General features: G+C 38.4%; 1 protein-coding gene across 2 annotated transcripts in view; it reads left to right on the top strand.

Annotated features, from left to right (window-relative positions):
- The window catches only part of akap6 (A kinase (PRKA) anchor protein 6), a 178,597-nt gene that overhangs the window by 98,649 nt on the left and 59,458 nt on the right, over nucleotides 1-20,490 (top strand). For both annotated transcript variants that reach the window (XM_081347605.1, XM_081347606.1), the window contains 2 exons: nucleotides 11,595-11,734; nucleotides 16,019-16,139. In XM_081347605.1, coding sequence (XP_081203731.1) covers nucleotides 11,595-11,734; nucleotides 16,019-16,139 — 261 coding nt within the window. The remainder of the gene's footprint in view (nucleotides 1-11,594; nucleotides 11,735-16,018; nucleotides 16,140-20,490) is intronic.

Raw genomic sequence — 20,490 nt, 5'->3', positions numbered from 1 at the left:
TCCGCTGGTAGGTATGGGGTTTATTGTTGTGATTGGTCGTAGTGTTATCCAGTTGCGTGCAGTGAGATTTTCAAATGCACGCTTGGTGCCGCCCATCGAGCTGGACGATTTTCATTACGATTTACGACGCCAGACCATTAATCTTTTAGATTTAGGTCTGGATTTCCAGGCTACAATTTAGTCAATCACAGACATGACTTTTGATTTCTTGAATGCAATGGCCAATCAGATGTGTTTAAGTTACAATCCCCTCACCGCTCAGAGCCAGAGTTAGTGCTGGGTTCTGCACGCTCACAAATCCTCGCATTATAACAAAGTGTAGACATTTTGTAAATAAGAGATTCATTGCGCAGTGTAAACAGCTTCATTGATTATAATGGAACTTGGTGAGATTGCGTCATTGCGATGAACTGAGATGAGTGACAGATTTTTAGTGATTATAAACGGAGCTGTCTTTACACGCTATCTAGGAGATATATAAACAATTCATAATTTGAATAAATCTTTTGTTTTTCATGCTTGACCAGCAGCCACATGCATGCTGCAAAGTTTTTGGAGTGACATCCGCTAAATTCATGTATTCGAGCGATTATTGTTGTCATGCGTGATTTGTTTTTTCTCCTTTCCCACAAATAATTATTTTGGGTCTCATTTCATCAGCCGTCAATCTGAGCGGGCCAGTGCCTTATACAGCCTCCCCACTGATTTACATAAATGAATCAAATGTACGTAAATATAAATATCTATGTATTTTACATAGATATTTATATCTAAATATTTTTAATTAATATATTCAGATAAAATAAAATATCTTTGTTTATTATCTTTTGATAAAACGTTTTAAAGACAAAATATAGGGGAAATAGAACAACTTTGGTATTTTGGAAGACATTGCTGTTAACATGGTAAATTTTAGTATAATAATATTTGAGTGTTTGATTAAGTCCTGGAAAGTCAGAATTGTATAATCTTCCAACTTTCAGTCAGACTTCCAACATGGAAACTTTCGCAGTGATGCAGGTATATGACATAACGTTGAAACTGTTTTGTCTTTTTAGCTTTAAAGTGTGAAGTTCAGTATCCAGACTGTCACTGTGTGTGGTGTGTGCGTGTGTGTGTGTGGAGGCAGAAGCTTTTAGCGTGTGGAGGTGGCGCTGGGATTTGTGTGATGGAGTTTATTTCAGAGCCAGTTCTCTGGGGCCAGAGGAACAATAGTCTCTCAGCAGCCCTTCCTTCACCATCTGGAACAAATACAACAAATAATAAATAGAGATACAATGGGGCAGAGAAATGGAATTTAACTTGGCCTGCAGCACTTACCTGAAATGTGCATATAATGGTGTGGAGCATTTGTCATAGGGAATGCTTTTTGGAGTTTTTGTCCTACTGTTAATGAAATAGTAAACTTGGCTCTGTACATTATGCTCCGGCTTTATGCATCGATTTTTGCAATTGCTTTCTTTGTCTTATTACTAAAATCAATTTCCTTCTGTGATTGCCAAGAAGAGCATTTAAAAGCACTTACTTCATGTGATGTTTTCTGACTCCGTTCCCCGGCTCTGCGGCTTTTATTGTTCATGACAGCCCTTCCAACAACAAATGCCCTTCACATATGCCATTCTTGGAAAACGCCTGGTAAATATTAGAATCAGTCTGCCAAGGGCACTCAGTCATACTGAAGACAGACATATTAAGACGTTCTGCTCTGATCAAAGTCTAATTGCTGGGTATGTTGATGTTTGGAGGCAACTTTAACCGCAGTGACACATTGTGAAGCACTTGTCCTGGATCAACATTATATTTATATATATTAGGGATGTCACGATCAAGTTTTTTGTGCCCCCGGTCCGAGTCTTTGAACATTGAGTATCTGATACGAGTCTCAATCTGATACTCGTATTTTCCTAGTGTTTGGTTCACCTTCAAGTACAATAAAGTTATTAAAATCAATCCAATGAATACAGGGATGTGCAGAGAGTTTCTATAAAATTATATAAATTATAGTCTCTAATAATAATTCTCTCTCTCTCTCTCAGAAAATGCGTGCAACTCTGTTCCTCGTAAATACTACCATGTTTTGTGTGTTATTTTTTGACAGACATTAATGTTGTGATGTTCAAATGATGTGGATTTGAAAGAAGATGGGTCGTATGGTGATTATTATTTATTTCTTGGCCAGCAAATATTCAGTAAAGTGATTGATGCCCATGAGTCTGTCCATATATTTAGTTCTGATATTCCAACCGGCAGCAAACGTAAGTTTCTGACAGACGTGATAATGTGCGTAAGGGGTGAACTATGTTTGATTTTTGGGTAATTTTAAAAAGTCCTGGAGACATTCAAAATGCTTTTTGCGTAGTTCATAATACTTACTTTATGGAATGAAGTTTATTTCGTGGCTTAAAAAAAATCACGTTACACATGTTTGGCTTGTCAAAAATGTTACATTCAGAAGACTTTTGAAAATAAAGTTAATTTTTTATCAGGAAAGGAGTGGTTTTGATGCACAAAGTTGTTTTTATTTTCTCTTAAAACAAAAATCTTTTATTTAAACCCATAAAAATGCAAGTCCTACTGTAAATAATAGTGAAAAATCACTTTTTAAAACTGTTGCTCCATTATTACCCCTTAGCAGATTTTGATCCGTTTATACAATTTTGAAATATATTAAAATAGAAAACAGATATTTAAAATTGTAGTAATATAATACTTTTAATGTACGTGTTGGTAAGTGCTAATTCTACTTGAACCCGGGCCATACCTCTACTTCTATAATTACAGTGTTTTTTTATTGGTTGATATTTTTATTGATTAATTTAAATTGTAATAATAATATACTTTTAATGTAAGGGTTGGTAATTGTTGGTATGTGCTAATTCTACTTGAACCCGGACCATACCTCTACTTCTATAATTACATGTTTTTTTTAATTGGTGAATTATTTTTTTTTAAGGACCAGCAAAGAATGATGATCCATGATCGTACTTGGGTAAAACGAGGTATAATTTTTAACCCCTTTTTCTGTAAACGTGGATTAGTTCTTGCTAATACATGAGGCTTTTGACAGAATGTAGTAACACACACACACACACACACACACACACACACACACACACACACACACATACACACACAAGCAGACCTGCAGGCAGTGGCTCTGACGACTTCAATACACTGACACAGTTTTTTAGTTCAGTCTGTTCAGCTAAGAGTGGCCAGTAGAGTTCAATCTATCCTCTAGATATCAGTCTGATTTACTGGAGGTTTATAGTTTCATTTGACCACAATCCACTTTGACAAACAACCTGCTTTCATCTTGATATCTCCCCCCCTAAAAAAGCTCATTTCTGCTCCCCAAACCTCAAAAGAAACCTCTTCAAGGTAGCCGCAATACCGTCTCCTTCCGATTTCAATTGAAGATCAGATTTTTTTTATGTTACTTAATTATTTCCTAATTAGTTTGCATGTTAATTAAAATGGTGGCTAATGTTAATTACCTATATTAATGGATTCTCATGTAACACCTGCCCGAAGCGCTTGGCTCAGTTTTCAAAATATCTTCATCTAAGCCGGTTGATGCATGCCGTCTCGCTTTGTTGAAAAGCGGCGAGGAATTGAAGTCAGGGGATTTTTGAAGCAGGTCGCACTGAAGTAGTCAAACTAAACGCACACTGTTTTTTGTCTTCTGCTTTTATTTAAAGCTGCATTTGCAGAGAGGACTGGCATATTTTGATTATAGTCGTATTTGTAAGCGTGTGCCTGTGATGCTCAGTCTATTAAACGGGTTATTCTATGAAACGGCTGCCTTTTCCATTTTGAAAAGGTGATTTTTTTTTGGAGTGAAGGTGAAGTAAATGTTTACAATATTTTAAACATTGTAAATAAAGTGTAAATAATGCAATGTGAATCCAAATTAATATATTTTAATAGATGTTTTAGTCGCACTTAAAAATTCTGAAATTTTCTAACTTCATTTCATAATTTTTGCATTGACTTTTAATGAACTGGTGTAGCAGTGAGCGCTGTAAACTAACCAACTTTCTTTTTTCTTTTCTTTTCTTTTGGAAATTTTTGCTTGTAATATATTTCTTTTAAAATAAATGGCACCGATATGAAAAATTTGGCAGATAGCCTACCGATAACCAATAATTATAATATAATATAATATAATATAATATAATATAATATAATATAATATAATATAATATAATATAATATAATATAATATAATATAATATAATATAATTAATATAATATAATATAATATAATATAATATTTAAAAGTTTCAATTTAAAAGTTGATAATTGGCCGATAAATCTAAATCCAATTTTTATATAGATTTTGAGAGCCTGATTACAAAAACAAAAGTCTCACCATAAAAGCCATGACCCAAGCTCACAATTACAATGGATGTTCTCGCTATAATTTTATGTAGCCAATTTGACACACTTTTGCTGTGCTGTGTATTTTCCATTTTTGAAGTGATTTCAATCATATTCCAAGCAATTCAAAACCATCATGACGAACAGTGCGCATCTGGAGTCTCTCGACTGAAGGAAATCCATTATTTATCAGCTTTAACATATCGGCCAAATTTTCTTATCGGGCCGATAACAATCACATAAAATATGATCATTTATCGGCCGATACGGATATGGTGGTTGATATATCGTTTGAAATCATAATGCAAAGAGATTACTCAAGTGTGACTTTTATATATTTTATGGACCGCTATAATTATGCTTGACGGTAACAAAGTTGTCCATTTTACAGTTTTGTTTGACAATTGTTTACGATCTACTTCCATATTTCGATTTTTAACATTACGAATTTGCTAATACAGCAAGAAGCAGGCAAAGATGGATTGGATTTTGTTGATGTGAAATGCCTATAATAACAGACATGTACTGTGAGAGGGACACAAACCTGTTTTTGTATAATGACCCAGATGTTTCCCATCACCCGACCATGATGGTCGCATCGAGTTTGACATTCTTGACACACACCTGGTGCGATTGCTTGGCATGCATGAGAAAGCTAAAGCAAAGCAAGACCATATTAAAGCGAAGATGGTCTCTATTAGATTGAAAATGATCACCCGATCAATACGACCCCCTGCCTGACTAATCCATAACGTGAACATTGTTTCAGACCCCCGCGCCTTTTCCTGCTTGTGTCTTGGGGTGCTTAGACTTCATGGAATCAAGGATCAGCGATTAAATGTCACCTTTCAGCAACAACATTAAATAAGAAGCAGCAATTTGGCTCCTAGCAATTGCTAATTTCACGCCCTGATAAATGTTGCAGGAGCTAAAGCTTTCAAACTGCCTAAGATATTTCTTAAAGAGACGGCAACATATGCAGGTAAAGGCCTGGTGTGTTCCTCGGGGACAAACGCACACTTTCCTGTCAAGGTCAAAGGCGTTGTTTTGCTTTAAGCTAAATGTAAGTCATCCCTTATTACCAATTAAAAATTTATCCTGACCTCATCAATTAGATTTAGAGTGAGAGCTTTTTTAAAATAGATATTTAAAATGCTGTCTTAAGAAATGATGGTGCATTAGGAGAAATTTGACATTTACCAGAGACAGTATACAGGGGCGTTCACACATACCTGTACAGTGATTTACTGCGAGCAGAAATCATTCATTTTCTGCTGCATGAGTGACACTGACCATTGGCAGTGCGATATGGGCATGTCTAGAAGGGCGAACTGAGAACGAGACCGACCACTCATACAAAGATGAATGGGTGAAAGTGGAGTGCTGCTCAGTATTGTGGCTGTAGGATTGGAAGTCCTGTCTTTTAGGTAAAAGAGCCAATCGCCTTTATGTTTGAGGCTGTTTTTGAACTGTTAAATTTGTTAAATTAATTTTATTGCTGATTTAAAATAGCCTAGAAATCTAGACGCACCCTAGCGGCAGCAAAATGTATTTCGCAGCCAGGTACGTCTAGCAACTCTCAATAAACCTTCTCGCTGCAAAAACCCAGATTGGGTCAGGCCAATCACGTTGTGTATAGAGTAGGCGGGGGCGGGCTTAACATACACGACAGAGTTGCGACGGTTACCTGGCTGCTGCTGCTACTTGAAAACAACGGCACTTAAGTCATTCTTAAAAAAAGGAAGATGTGTTCGTCGTTTTGCCGGCCAGATATGGCAAAAGTTGAATCTATCAACTAAGCTCCGCTGTTGGGAAAACGCTCTGGTTGGTTGAAGCGCTGTCCTATTGCGTGCAGAGGGAATTTGAAAGACAGCCGTTTATCCCGCCCCTCGGATTGAGCCGTGACTATGGTGAGTTTCCAGACCTAACATCTTGATGTAGGTCTGGCTTGCCAGGCTAGATTTAAAATGTTATTGCAATGTAACCTTGAAAAACCGTTTTAGATTTTTTTCTTCTTCTCCATTTGAATAGTTGAAGTATTTGTATTGCTGGAAAATAGAGCATAACAGTGACCGCTCACTTTTCCAGCTGTCTTAGTCTCGGAGTCGGAAGTATTTTTCCAATTTATTCTCTCCATTGGCATTTCGAAATATTCTAAGCCATTGAACCAAACCATCAAGCTCCGATATGAATCACAACCTTTGAAGCAACGTACTATATGAAGATTCAGGAAAAACGACAAAGGTAAAAACCATGAAGCACTGCAAATTTTATAATCGAATCATACTATTCATAGTGATTGATTAACAACTACCGTTTGGGGTCATTAAGGTTTTTTTCTTTAAGAAATGAGTACTGGTTTTCAGCAAAGATGCATTCAATTGATCAACATTGACAGTAAAGACATTTATTATGTTGCAAACGAGTTCTATTTAAAATAAATGCCTGTTTTTTTTAACTTTCTATTCATCAGAGAATCCTGAAAAAAACACAAAATCACTTAACAGCCTTAGTTTCTCTCAGATTCTCAGTGGGATTTGTTGGGACAGTGGGACTGTTGCGCTCTATAGTTGGCCTCTGAGTGAACTGACTTGCCTTAAAGGTACTTTGCATTTACGTACGTCTAGAAGAGCATAACTTCAAGAATCTTAATTGAATAATGTACCACATTTTGTACTGTATGTTGCCAAGTGCTCGTTTGATAAAGCACAACCAATTTATCTTGCACCTACGGTGGCATCTATTCCAGCGACAGTATACTGTAGATAGCCATAGAAATATGTGTTTTTTATTGCATACATAATCAAATTTATTTGACCAAGCAGTCAAACAACTGCAAATGAATGTGGTTGTATCAGCAGTTGGTTAGCTGCAAAAGACAGATAAGCATGAATGAACGAGAGCAACTTCTGTCTGACAACACTGTATAATCGCCATTATTTTGAGCCATAAAGTTGCGTGATTCATGTCGGAAGACCCCACCACACATTAAATCCAGCCTTTATGACTAGTGATTTGAAAGTAATAGTTTCCAAATGAGTTTCATGCCTTCTACAGCTCCTCAGAGGCCCGCTCTCCTCAAAAATAATCTCCCGTCGTAACTTTTCCGAGGAGTAAGACGCAGAAGAAGAAAAAAGCCAGTTGTCAGGAATGGCAGAACATTCTTTTTCCTGCTTGTGGAATTGAAAACACTCAAATGAAATACAGCCTCTTAAATGACAATTGGGGAATTTGGTTTTCTTTTTTTTACACAATCTATGACTGCCTTCCCCAGCCACGTGTAGAGTTTGTGAAGGTAAAGCTTTGCTGGCGTATTTGTAAATTTATGAGCTGCTTTGATAGAACCCTCTGCCATTTACAGCGGCCGCCTCGACCCCACACAACTCTCGGCTGAATTTATTTTCCGAGCATGCCTGAGTGTGCGCCGCTCGCCTCCGACGCTGCCTCTGAACATCAGGATGAACCTGATGGGAGACATTTCAAACAGGCCGATGTATGTTCTGGCTGTTTTGAACACCGGTCGTTGGGGGGCCGGGACGGCGGGAGACTTCCCACCGTTTTCAATCTCGCCGCAACGCTCCTCGCATTCAGAGCAGATGATAAAGAAATGAGAGACCCCTGTGTTTTGTCACATAGCTTAAATGTAGAATTTAGGAGGTATCCATCGACCCCTGTCCAGCAGTTCACCTGTTTTTTTCTGTACCGCACACTAGAGTTGCATTTTTCTCTTTGTTAGTTTATATCGTTCTCCAGCTGCTTTCAATGAGACTCTGTCCTGCTGCCACATGATTTGTCTTCCCATCTCTCTCTGTCTCTCTCTCTCTCTCTCTCTCTCTCTCTCTCTCTCTCTCTCTCTCTCTCTCTCTCTCTCTCTCTCTCTCTCTCTCTCTCTCTCTCTCTCCCTCTGTTTTTTCCATTGCAATGAAGCAACAGAAGAGCGTTACTCAATTCTGTTTGGATTATATTTGATCTCGATGAATTTCGCCCTCCTGTTCAATGTGAAACACATGTGCCTCAAAGCTCAAGGACGATCATGTCTGTGATTTGTTTTCTTCCAGTGCATGTTTTTTAAACACAATCTGCAGATTTTTCGAAGTCCTGTCGAGCTTACGAAGGCAAATCAGTCAGGTTTGTTCATGCTTTGCCTGGCGGGCCTTTAATAATTTACTATTATTGATGTTTTTTTTTTTTTTGCTCTCATTATTATTTCTCTTTGGTACAATACAGTTTTTTTTAAATAGAGGATTTTTTAGTGGTGTTTGTTGTGGTTATTGTTTGATTGTTCATATTTATTGCCCCACTTGTGTTATAGACATGAATGGCACCTCATATCATGCATCTTGTTCTGAAGAGTGTGGTATTATTTTTCTAAGCAATTGGAGGATAATCATAGAGAGGGGGGCTTCACCCAGTAAGCAACACCTTAGCAACGCTTTGGTAACTGTTCTTGCTTTGTGGTGGCAAGTTTCAGATGAGCGAGCACACTAATTTGCATACATTGAGTGATACACAGCAGCTTTGCTTAATTATATACACTACTGTTCAAAAGTGTGGAGTTTGTAAGATTTGTTACATAGTTGTGGCATGAAACTCTGAATGGTTCAGGCTAATAGGTCTTTAACTTATTGGTAGCAATGTCTGTGAATGTATTCGCAGTAGCAAGTCTCAGTACTAAGACCAAATACATTAACATTGTCATATCCATTACCATGCCAATCTCTATTACCATACCAATCTCCAGAGAGTTGTCATGACAGAATTAATGTTTTTGGAAAAAAGACTTTTATTCTCAACTATGCTGCATTTATTAGATCAAAAACACAGTAAAAACAGTCAAATTGTGAAATATTATTTCTATTTGAATATATTTCGAAATTGAATAGATTTATTTGATTGCAAAGCTAAATTTTTAGGTAGCCATTACATCAGTCTTCACTTCATTGTCACATTAAACATTTCTTATTGTTATCAATGTTGAAAACAGTTGCGCTGCTTAATATTTTTGTGGAAACCATGGTAATTGATCATTTATATTGTCAATTTAAACTGTCTTTGCTGAATATTTGAACATGAATATTTGAATTTGTGTTGTAAGTTTTAGTCTATATGATGAGTATATTTATTATTTTGTGGCAATTGGTATTTGGTATACTTATTTAGGCATTTTTTAAACAAAGGATTCTCTCTTACCGATCTTTAAGGCAACATAGTCTTTTTGGCATTTGCTTTAAAACTACAACCAGCTGTTTAGTTTGTATACATATATTGATAATGTGAGGTGCACCTATGCTGACATGATACAGAAAGCGATGATGGCCACAGTTTCAGCTCATGATTGACAGTGGAAATGCATGGTGCGTCCCAGAAGACGTCGAGCTGACACAGGCGTGTAAACAAAAGGGCCCAAAATGACTCGATTCAGCAGACTTTACTGACGTCTTAGTCTCGATTTCACTCGAGGGAAGGCGGTAAGCATTCATCAAATGATTGAATTTATATTGATTCCTGCCATATTAGCAGTTTAAAGCAAGACCTCTTTTGACTGCACGAGAGAGAGAGAGAGAGACGGCGCAAGAGGTTTTTGAATGATTCTGTTTGAAATAAGAATACGGGAGATTCACACGCAAATCCCTTTAGTCTGCATATCTGAATAAGAATATCTTTAAACGGGACAGGAGGGGGGAGAGCAGCAGGAAATCCAGCCTAACCGTAGTGTGCAGGATCAGGGGGGTTATTTACCACTTCGGCGGGAGGCTACGTGTTCGTAAAGAGGTCGTACGGGAAGCCGAGAGTGGCTGTTAGCGCAGTGGGCGACGTGGAGCACTCCAGCCCATAGCAAAATTAATTAAGCAACACTTTGCTTTTAAGTCAGAGGCTTACATGTGTTTTTCTTTGGTTGACATTGTCTGCCTTGAGATTATGAAAGCTTAGCTTTTATCTCAGACACTGATTGCTCTGCATTGTGGGAACAGGCTCTGCGTACGTTATGGCACGAGGAGACGCACTCATCAATAGCCCGATTTCTCCTTCAAGTGCTGCATGGATGGCTGATGAATGTAGGTTTATGTGCACAATATTGATGTTTTTCATATTCACCCATGGGAGCCACATCTTCCACAAGCTCAGACGTATGCATTTATAGATTACTAATACATTTCAGCTCTGTGTTTTTAATACAGATGGGTAATTCTGGTGGGTTTTGCAATGGGGGAGTGAGATCAATGTAAATGCATGCTACCCACAACAACCAGCCCTGCAAGCCACAAGAGAGGCAAATCTCTATCACTACAATGTCCTCGATTCGAAACCGAAGTGGCGTGCTGGGCCGAACCGTCCTTAGACTCAAGGTGGCTCGGAGAAATTGCTTTTGTCGGAGGTGGGCATCGGTTATTATTGTGTGTGTAATCCGCTCCGGTGGGATTGAGTAATTAGGATCCTGACATGGCATCGGCGAGCCAGCCGAGTGAATCAAAAATGAAGGCAAATGAAAGCAAATTCCTCCGAGGAGGGAGAGGAGAAGTCGGCGCGTTTGCGCCGCTAATTTTCTAGGGCTCCTAGTTAGGTTCATTTCATTCCTCCCAAATGAGCAAAGCGCCCGAGCCCCGGCGTTTGATGCATGCCCAATAAATGGAATGAAAAAGCGACACATCTTTCTGTTGATTTTCTTGTTTATTATCAAGGGTAGCTTTGATTGAGGAGCAGTTTACATTCATGGAATCGTCTGACCTTTCCAGAGGCATCTGCCGAGCAGGCGTCGGGCACTCGGTGGAGAATGCGAAGCCGGCGCGCTTCATAAAGTGTTGAGAAATGAGCAAAAAATCAAAGCCGTCTGTTGGAGATTTTATTGGCTCGCCTTATATTTTGCACAATAACTGATCTCCGTCAAGCCAATGTAGCCAATTTTCTCAAGCACCGAGGAGAAATACATATTTTTTCCATCTGATTTGAAAAGCATGTACAAGTGCTTCCTAATCACTGCTGAAAACCAACACACTCCTTTCTGATATGGAAGGACGCCAGTTTCAAGCATCTCTCTTTATTGCTGCCGTATTGATTTGGCTAAATGCTGTCTGAATTAGTTTAATAGTTTAGCAAGTTCTAATAGTTTATTGTTTTTTAATACTTCTTGAAGTTGGATCAATGACATTGAGGTAATTGTTTTCATAGAGGTTGCTGAGATTATATCTATTCTTTCTCTCCCTTTGTTTTAGTCTCAGCAAGTGGAGGTCCGACAGAGCTACCGGGAGGCTCAGAAAGATGTTCTGGATCAGATGACAGTGAGACTTAAGAACCAACAGTACTGCTCCAACAGCAGAAGTGTCGACTTCACCCTGATGTCCAAGTCCAACAGGTACGATGAGAAAGGTGACTGCTCACAACTTAGCGAGCAGCATAATTGAGATGCCTCATTTTTTGGTCATATTCTAAAGCAGCATTACATGTATCCTACATGGAGAATGCAATCCCAGAATGCACCGTGACTAGCTCAGTGCAAAAATCAATTCAAGCAGACAAAGTTAGAAACTGATTATTAATGCATAAAATGCTGAAATCGTTCATTTTTAAATTTGAGAGCAGGTAAACATATAGTCCAATGCTTTAGCGTTTGATGATGAAAATGTCCTTAAAATTTCATCATGTGAAATATTTTTACGGATAAAATACAACATTTAGTGAAACATTTAGACAAAAATGTGCAATAAAATGAAAACGCTTGTCAAATTGTATTAGACCAAACTTTATGAATATATTTAAATCAATAAAAAATGCATTATTAAATATTAAATTAATCTTTTTATGATATTTTTAGGATTGTATTATTATTGCATTATTGTACATTCACAATGTGAGTTTCACGTTTTCCTCCAAAGCCATTATTTTTAGTTTTGTCAGCTGTACTTTTTGATTGAAATATTGGAATTATTGTGTATGCTTTGCAATATTTTTAATGACATTTTCATCAGTAACTACTTTCATCAGTATTACTTTTTTGGAAGCCAAGTTTTCTATGCCCTTTGGAGCCAGAATTTTAATTGTGTGTGACGCATGTTGTTTTCTTGTGTAAAGCGTTGCAAATCCTTCTCTTAAGAGTTTCCATGAGTATTATGATCAGAACACCAATAACTTCCTGGAGTAAATTTTTTCCGTTTTGTTTTGCTTAAAAAAAAAAACGCTCCTTTTTATCAATACAGTAGATTAGGTTTATTTTAAGGACTTGATGCAACCTTTCTCTAATGCCACTTAATGGTTGTGATTACAGACTTGCATTATCGTTTTTTTCTCTCCTAAAATGACTAATCCTTTTATTTGTGGTCCATTAGTCCTCTATTCTCTCTCTCTCTCTCTCTCTCTCTCTCTCTCTCTCTCTCTCTCTCTCTCTCTCTCTCTCTCTCTCTCTCTCTCTCCTGATCCAGTAAAGTCCTGAGTGTTAACCGCAGTGTCCGGACCGGACTCCTTGCCTTGGCTTTGAATCAAACATCGTTTTAATCCTTTTAAGCTTCTCGTCGTAATGATTTATTTTGCAGTAAAAAACCCATAATGATCCTTTGAATTTTAATGATGAGCTGCCTGCTCAAGGATTCATTGTTTTGACTCTTTGGCCCTTACCTTTACATGGAAACATGTCTTAAGGGAGGCGCTGTCGAATTCGATGGCCTCCGGTGCCTCTCTCCAGCTCGCCGGCCTCATCAAGGGCTGCCGCCCACCGCCGCGTCTCCCAGCATCCCCTCGCACCTGATAGAAACTGGACGCCTGCCATTCAGAAATCAAAAGCCCTCTCCAGAAGAGAAAAACAACAGACAGCGGTGAAAAGGAGATGTTGAGTCCCCGCATTAGGCGCCAGGGATTAGCACCATAAATTAAAGTGCTCTTTCTATAAAACTGTCACTTCGTATGAGATGTGAGGGGTGTCAATACAGCCGGCCAACCTTTCCCTGTGAGGCTCAGGGTGAACTGTGATGAATTAGACCACCTCCCCCCTCTTAGAAAGGTGGCGGCAGTGCTGAGTGGTGGGCACGTTGACGTTAAACGGATTTGGAAAGAAAGAAAGATGGAGAGGCATCCATTTCTGTCTCACAGGAGTGTCAGTGCTACGCTGACCCGGAGGAGTCGGTTTCAAGTGGCTAACGATTAATGCGTGTCAACTAAATCGTTCCATGAGCAGAGCGAGATCTGAAGAACAGGTGGATGAATCTCACAAAACCGTTCGAGTTTCAAAAAAGCAATAGAAAGGAATGAGACATTGTATTTTGCTTAAACAGACTGAAAAGGTTTTTTTTTTAAATAGCACTAGAACTTAAATTAATAAAGTAAATGTATAAATAATTTGTACATATTGAAATCCTTATCCCTTTTTTAAAACCCAGTAGCCTTTAGTTGGCTTTGCAGCTATGAACTTTGATCGGCTAGTTGCTATTGCTAGTCAGAAGAAAGGGTATTAGAGGAAAGGAACGTTCTCATCTCAAGGTTAGTCAACATTTTCCTCAGAAGAGAAAAACGGTATTAAACTGAAAGTAAAGCTTATTTATAACATAAAAATAGTTTGCATTGTGGCATTATTTGCATGCACATTTTTTGCCCCTTCTTTTATTATTACTATATAGTACTAATGTGACTCTATCCATCCATCCATCGATCCATCCATCCAAACGTAATATATATACATCTCGTTTATTATTTTATATTCTGTAGTGTTATATATTATATGTAGTATTGCATATCATGCACAGACATACATTATATATAAAATGATATTTTGTATGATAAAATGTGTATATAATACAAATGTTTTATTTTATGATATAATAATTTATACTATAACTTACACATACGTATTAAAGAAATTACAATAACTGATGATAATAATGGGAAAGGTTAAAGTTAAATTTCAAGATTAATTACAGTAATGAGAATGTGGGAGGAAAATGTGCATTATGAAAATAATATTACTAAGCTTAATTTTTTGGTAATACTTTATTTCGATAGTCCACTTTTGACATTCTTCTAAGTATAAGTAACTTTGCAGCTACATGTCAACTAACTGTCACTAGAGGATTAGTAGACTGTCTGCTTAATATCTGCTAACACTTTATTTTGTTGGTCCCTCAACAGACATTTTACTGGCTATAAGTAACTAGGCAACTACAAGTCAACTTGTTCTCCTAACCCGAACCCTAACCTAACAGTCTAGTCTACTAATACTCTAATGAGAGTTAGATGACATGTAGTTGAATAGTTACTTATAGTTAGCAGAATGTCTAAAGTTGACTATCGAAATAAAGTGTAACCAATTTTCTTTTTTTTTTAATAAAATAGATTTTGTTTCTTTTGATTATGGGGTTACCCGTTTTTGTGAGATTCACCCAAGTGCAGGTTTCAATCTTCAAATGAGTTCTTGTTTTAGAGGAAAGGACGTACAATCATTCTGCTCACAAACCAAAGCGAGCAGGAGAAAATGATGCTGACAGAACAATATCCCATGATGCACGTTTGCTAAATGGATCTTGCATTTTTTTTCTCCTACTTGTTTTTCGTTATTTGTTGTTAATGTTGTTTGGATGCCCCGAGAGCTTGTTTTACAAGCATTTAGATTTATGTTAGTGTGAGAAAAAAAAAAGAGTGCGAAAAACAATACGGTATGCAAGAATACAGAAAGATGCTGTTTAACTCACAAACAGCATATTGAGTTTTAATATCAGTCGAAGAACGCAGCGCCTGAGGGAGTCTTCACACTTCCGCCGCACACGTCTGACTGTTTCTAATTTGCTGTCCTTGCCGTTTTGTTCTGATCAATGTCTTGCGTACAAACACGGCTCAAATTTTCACATACTCCCCAATGTCTTTTTGTTTAATCAGCGCCTGCTTGGAAATGCTAATTTGCAGCACTATCCTTGTTGAAATTTCATACGTGCTAGCATTCGATAGCGCTTTCCTGTTTCTTTTGTGCCTGGTCTGAATTGAAATAAAACAGAAATGTTGATTTTTCTCTCGCGCCCTTGTTTGATCGTTATTTGTGTAATCTCATTCATAGTTTTTCTTCTTCAGCGACAACAGGAGCGCTTGTGAAAGCGAGAGGGGGAAATGGTGCTAGTTTGACAGAACTGTCAAAGCGCTCGAAAGCTGTGCAAATTCCAAACAATTTTCCGACTAATGTTTCTAAACATGCGGGCCTCCCGCTGAGGCGCAAATCTAAGCAAAGCTCAGACGCTAATATGTTTGTTTGTGCATGTGTGTTGATGTTCTGTAATGAGCGTGCGGCTGTAGTGCAAACGTATGCACACATACAGTCATCCTAGTGCTGTTAAAAAACATTTAATGCGCTTCACCATTGAGCTGACGGCAGCGTTGAGCATGAGGGAGGTGAAGTCATGTTTAATTAAGACGCTCTGCCTCACGAGCCGTCACTCAGAGCGCAGGTTAAAGATCCCTTGTGCTCCCGGACTCTTTTCACACTTCACATACCCACGACGCACTGCGCCTCGGTGCACCGCGCGCTAACGGGCTAGTGTAATTACCTCTGCTTGTCAAATATTCACCCAGTAAAATATGTCTGTACACCGTCTCTCCAGACCTCACCTGAGCTGGTGAAGCTGTGAACTTCTTTCTGCCCGTCTCATATTTCTTCTTTTCAATCCAGCCTATCAGAGTTTGAGGCAGAGTACCAGGAGCTCTGGGATTGGCTGATGGACATGGAATCCATAGTGACGGACAGCCATGACCTGATGATGTCAGAGGAACAGCAGCATCACCTGTATAAGGTAAGCGGGTCTTTTGTATTTAAAGTTGCTAACTACAGTCGACTCGATGACTTGATATAAATGGTATGTGCTATGCTCTACATGAATCTGGTCTTGATTTGAGGAATAGATCATTCCATTATTTACTGGAATGTTATTCCAGACCCATATGACTGTCGTTCTTCCATGGGGCACAAAGGAAGGTATTTTGCAGAATGTCCTGAGTGCTCTTTTTTTAACTAGGTCTGTCAAGCTGGACAAATGGCACCTTAAAAATATCATAAATGTACTTTTTACAGAAGATTGCAAAGTGTTCTGACTGATCCATGTCAGAAACAGAACAAAAGTTAAGTAAAAATCTTAAATGAAACTCTCATCAGAACGTGTTGCATAAAGTATGAAGTATTTATGGTAGTTTTTTTTTGGAACTTAATTTCACAATATAAGGAAGATTATGTTGAGCAAAATAACTGTTCAGCAGAAGAAAGTAAGTCATATTGAATTGGGACAACGTGTAAATGATGACAGAATTTACATTTTTGGATGAACTATTCCTAATTTGGGGAAAAATGGCAAGTGGGGTGAGGTGTCTCACTGGTTAACAACTGGGGCCAGATTTGCTAACAGCTTGCGCGAGTGCAAACCCTCTTTTGCCGTTAAAAAACCACTGTCTTACTAAAGATTTACTAAAGACACCTAGTGAAAAATTAGTGCTGAAAAGGTGTGGACAGGGTTATTTCTGTGGCTGACCTTATTGCATATGCATTTGTTAGAGTTTCCCTTTCAGACACAAAATGAATGGGAGGAGAGTATTTAAATGAATCATGCAAGGTGACTTACTAAGGTTTGCGCTCGTCAATTTACTGGTGTTTACGGCATTATTTACCGCCCAAAAAAGCACATCTTAACCAGACAGTACCTGGTAGATTGCATTGGTCATCATGGAAATGATCTGACGTCTGTGTTCTTTAATTTGCGTGTCGATAGTAGATCGCATGCTGAACTTTCCACTTTTTTGGAATTGCGCTCTCATGCTAAATTGCCCTGTTTAGTAAATATGGTCCCTGGTCTGTTAACCCAAAGGTTGAAGGTTTAAACCCTTGAGGTGGAATTTCATGGCTTATCACCATTGTGCTCTCGGGCAAGACTTTTACACTGTGTCCTAGCATATCTTGCTGCAAAAATGACAAAAAGCACCTTAAAAATAACTTGTAAGTATCATGTATTTCCTAAAAATAGTGAAGTTATGCTTGCTTTCAGCTCAGTGGTCTCATCTAGACGAGATGCATCTGGATTGACATCAATAAATAGCAATACAGTTGTATTCTATAGTCTGGATATGGGTAAGAACAAATTGGAGTACATATAGTACTTTTATGTTTTAGGTTTTTTTGGACTGCATTGCCCATTTTAAGATCATGTCAAAAAAAGTAAAATAAAAATTGTGTTCAACAGAGGAAAGTAAGTCACACTGGTTTGGTGAGTAAAAGGTTGTTTTTGGGTGATATGCCTGGGAACTGGCAAGTGGGATGAGGTGGCTCGTGGTTAAAGATCCAGGCTGGTAACACAAAGGTTGTACACTACCTGTCAGTTTGGAATAATTAAATGTTTGTGAAAGAGTTCTCTTATGCTCATCAAGGCTGCATTTATTTGATCAAAACAACAGTATTGCGAAATACTATTATGATTTAAAGGAACTTTTCTATTTGAATATATAAATTTTTTTGTATTTATTCCTGTGATGAAGCTGAATTTTCAGCAGCCATTACTTCAGTCTTCAGTGTCACATGATCAGAGTGATCATCGTTCTAATATGCTTATTTGGTGCTCAAAACTGTTTTTGCTGATTAATATTTTTTTATTTTGTTAAGATTCATAAGATCCCATGTTCTAGCAGTTGTGGCATGTAAGGCATTTTTTAGAGGCTTAATTACTCCACCCACCAACTCATTAAAACTCATTGGACCAAAAATAGTCCTCCACATATCAAAAATGATCTGATTGGCTGAGATTGTTCACGTCGCTTGCGGTTCACTGTGGACAGATAAATTGCTTCTTTGTGAAAAATTGGTGTTAACCCACAATTTTCTCCAGGGAGTCAGTCCCTGTAGCTAAACCTACTGTTAGTCACTTTGAATAAGAAATGGTCTGCTAAATCATGTATAATTTTAATTTTTTCTTTCTTATCTTGAACTCTGAACATATATTGCAAAATGTTAAATTCTAGGTTTATCAGTAATATTTCAAATGAGCCTTGACTTTTGATTCTCTTAAACCAATTTAGCAAAACCACGGCTTAATATTACAATACTGCGAGTCGGCGATTAGATTGTCTTCCATTTCAATCTCTGTCATCATGTCACACTTTCTACAGCCAGACTCACTTTGTCATTTTAACACATTTCAGTAAAAAGTTCATTTCAGAGGAACGAGAGAGGGAAATAGAAAGAGTGCAGAGCAGAGATAGTACCTCACCCTGTTTACAGTCCATGAATTTTTATTAGTCCCAGATAAAGTGGCCTGTATTGTATTAGGTCAATATGTTTGTTCATGATTAAAACAAACTGATTCTGCTCCTCCGTATTGATTGCATGCCCACCCGCCCTAATAAATATGTACTGGGCCTCCATGTTTTTTATCAGCTTTTTTTTCTGCCGGGTTCTCCTGTGACGCGTTATCAGCCCTCTATGTGGGATTGATCGGGAGAGGGGTACACGTGTAGACCGAGCCGGGGCTGGGACGGCATGCTGTTTGCCCATGCTGGGGGAGTTTATCGTAAGGGGGAGAAAAAATAGGGGGAGGCAGAAAGCCAGACTCGCCGGGAGGCAGGGATCGTAAATCGGCCTCATTTAGGCTTTCTTTACCGGCCTGATTCCGACGCTTGTCATCCTCCGATTGCTCCGAGCATATGGCATATTTCAAAAGAGCAGATTGTGAATCATAAAGAAATGAAATTAATAACCACCATACCCAACCCCCCCACCGCAGCCTCAGACTGGAAACAACCCCTAATGACGAGAGAAATAACGGCACGCCGGCGGCCCCCTCTTCCCGTTCCTCCTCTCTCCCCTCTCTCCTCTCCAAACCTGCAGAGGTCGTGTTCAAGGTCAGAACTAATCTTCACGCTCATCGGGCGCACTGACCCCGCCATTTGTCATAGCTTACAGTAAGAAGAAACTGAGGAAAGATCAGCCTGTTTTCTGCTCTTTCTTAGTCTTGGAGTATGTTCAGCATACTAGCACACTATTTTTGCTTTCATTTTTTTTGCTTTTACTGCGTAGAATATGAGAAGACATCTAAACCTTCATTAGTCTGTGTGTTTAGTGTGTGTATATATATATATATATATATATATATATATATTAACATGCTATAGAGACAGAGCGCAATGCGTCATAATCTGAAGACCACGCCCACCGGGGGGGAAAACAGTCCAACGGTCTCCATTGACTTTGCATTGCGAGAGGCTGCCTCCTTGTCATTTCTTGCTTCTAACAAAAGACAGAATAATGCCTAAAAGCTGCTATGTGACAAGGTGTACAGCAAACAAGCTAAAAAACCCAGAAATAAGTTTTCATAAGCTGTCGACCCCAAAAAACGAGCGTTTGAGGACATAAAAGTAGATACAGGCTGGAACGAATGGGTAAATTGTGGGATCCTGACTCTCAGTATGCACTAAAAATACACTACGTCTGCAGTAAGTTAAACATTTGGTCACTGGTGAGTCAAATATCCAAATGTCAGTTTTATATATTATATTTCTGTAAGATAAACTATCCTGTGTTGCCGATTATGGTCTCCTCCAGCGGGCGTAGGCCTACGTTAGTTCTCAGAGTAATGAGACACGTGACGCTCTGTCTCAACTACCTGTATCCACTTTTATGTCCTAAACACTCGTTTTTTGGGGTCGAGAGCTAATAAAAACGTATTTCTGGGTTTTTTAGCTTGTTTGCTGTACACCTTGTCACATACAGTAGCAGCTTTTAGGCATTTTTCTGTCTTTTGTTAGAAGCAATAAATGACAAAGAGGCAGCCTCTCGCAATGCAAAGTCAATGGAGACGGTTAGATTGTTTTCCCCCCGGGTGTGGGCGTGGCCTAAATACGCTCTGTCTCTATATAATAGTTATACTTTTTAATGGCTGTAAATATAATTATTATCATATAGCATACACTGTAAGAAAAATATCAGTTGAAAAATAGATAATGACCTTCAACCTTAAAACACAATACTATGCAATGCATACTATCATGTCCACCCGTGGACAATCCTTCGTATCAACTTGATTCATTGGACCCTATAATGCTCAGTGTGCAGTAAGCAATACAACAGTATTCATCGTCTGTACATAACCTTCAAAATGTAACTCAACT

The sequence above is a fragment of the Scardinius erythrophthalmus genome, assembly GCF_964197995.2.
Source record: "Scardinius erythrophthalmus genome assembly, chromosome: 19".
Classification (NCBI taxonomy): Eukaryota; Metazoa; Chordata; class Actinopteri; order Cypriniformes; family Leuciscidae; genus Scardinius; species Scardinius erythrophthalmus.
Note: the sequence above shows the minus strand (reverse complement) of the source record. Positions and strands in the feature narration are given on the sequence as shown.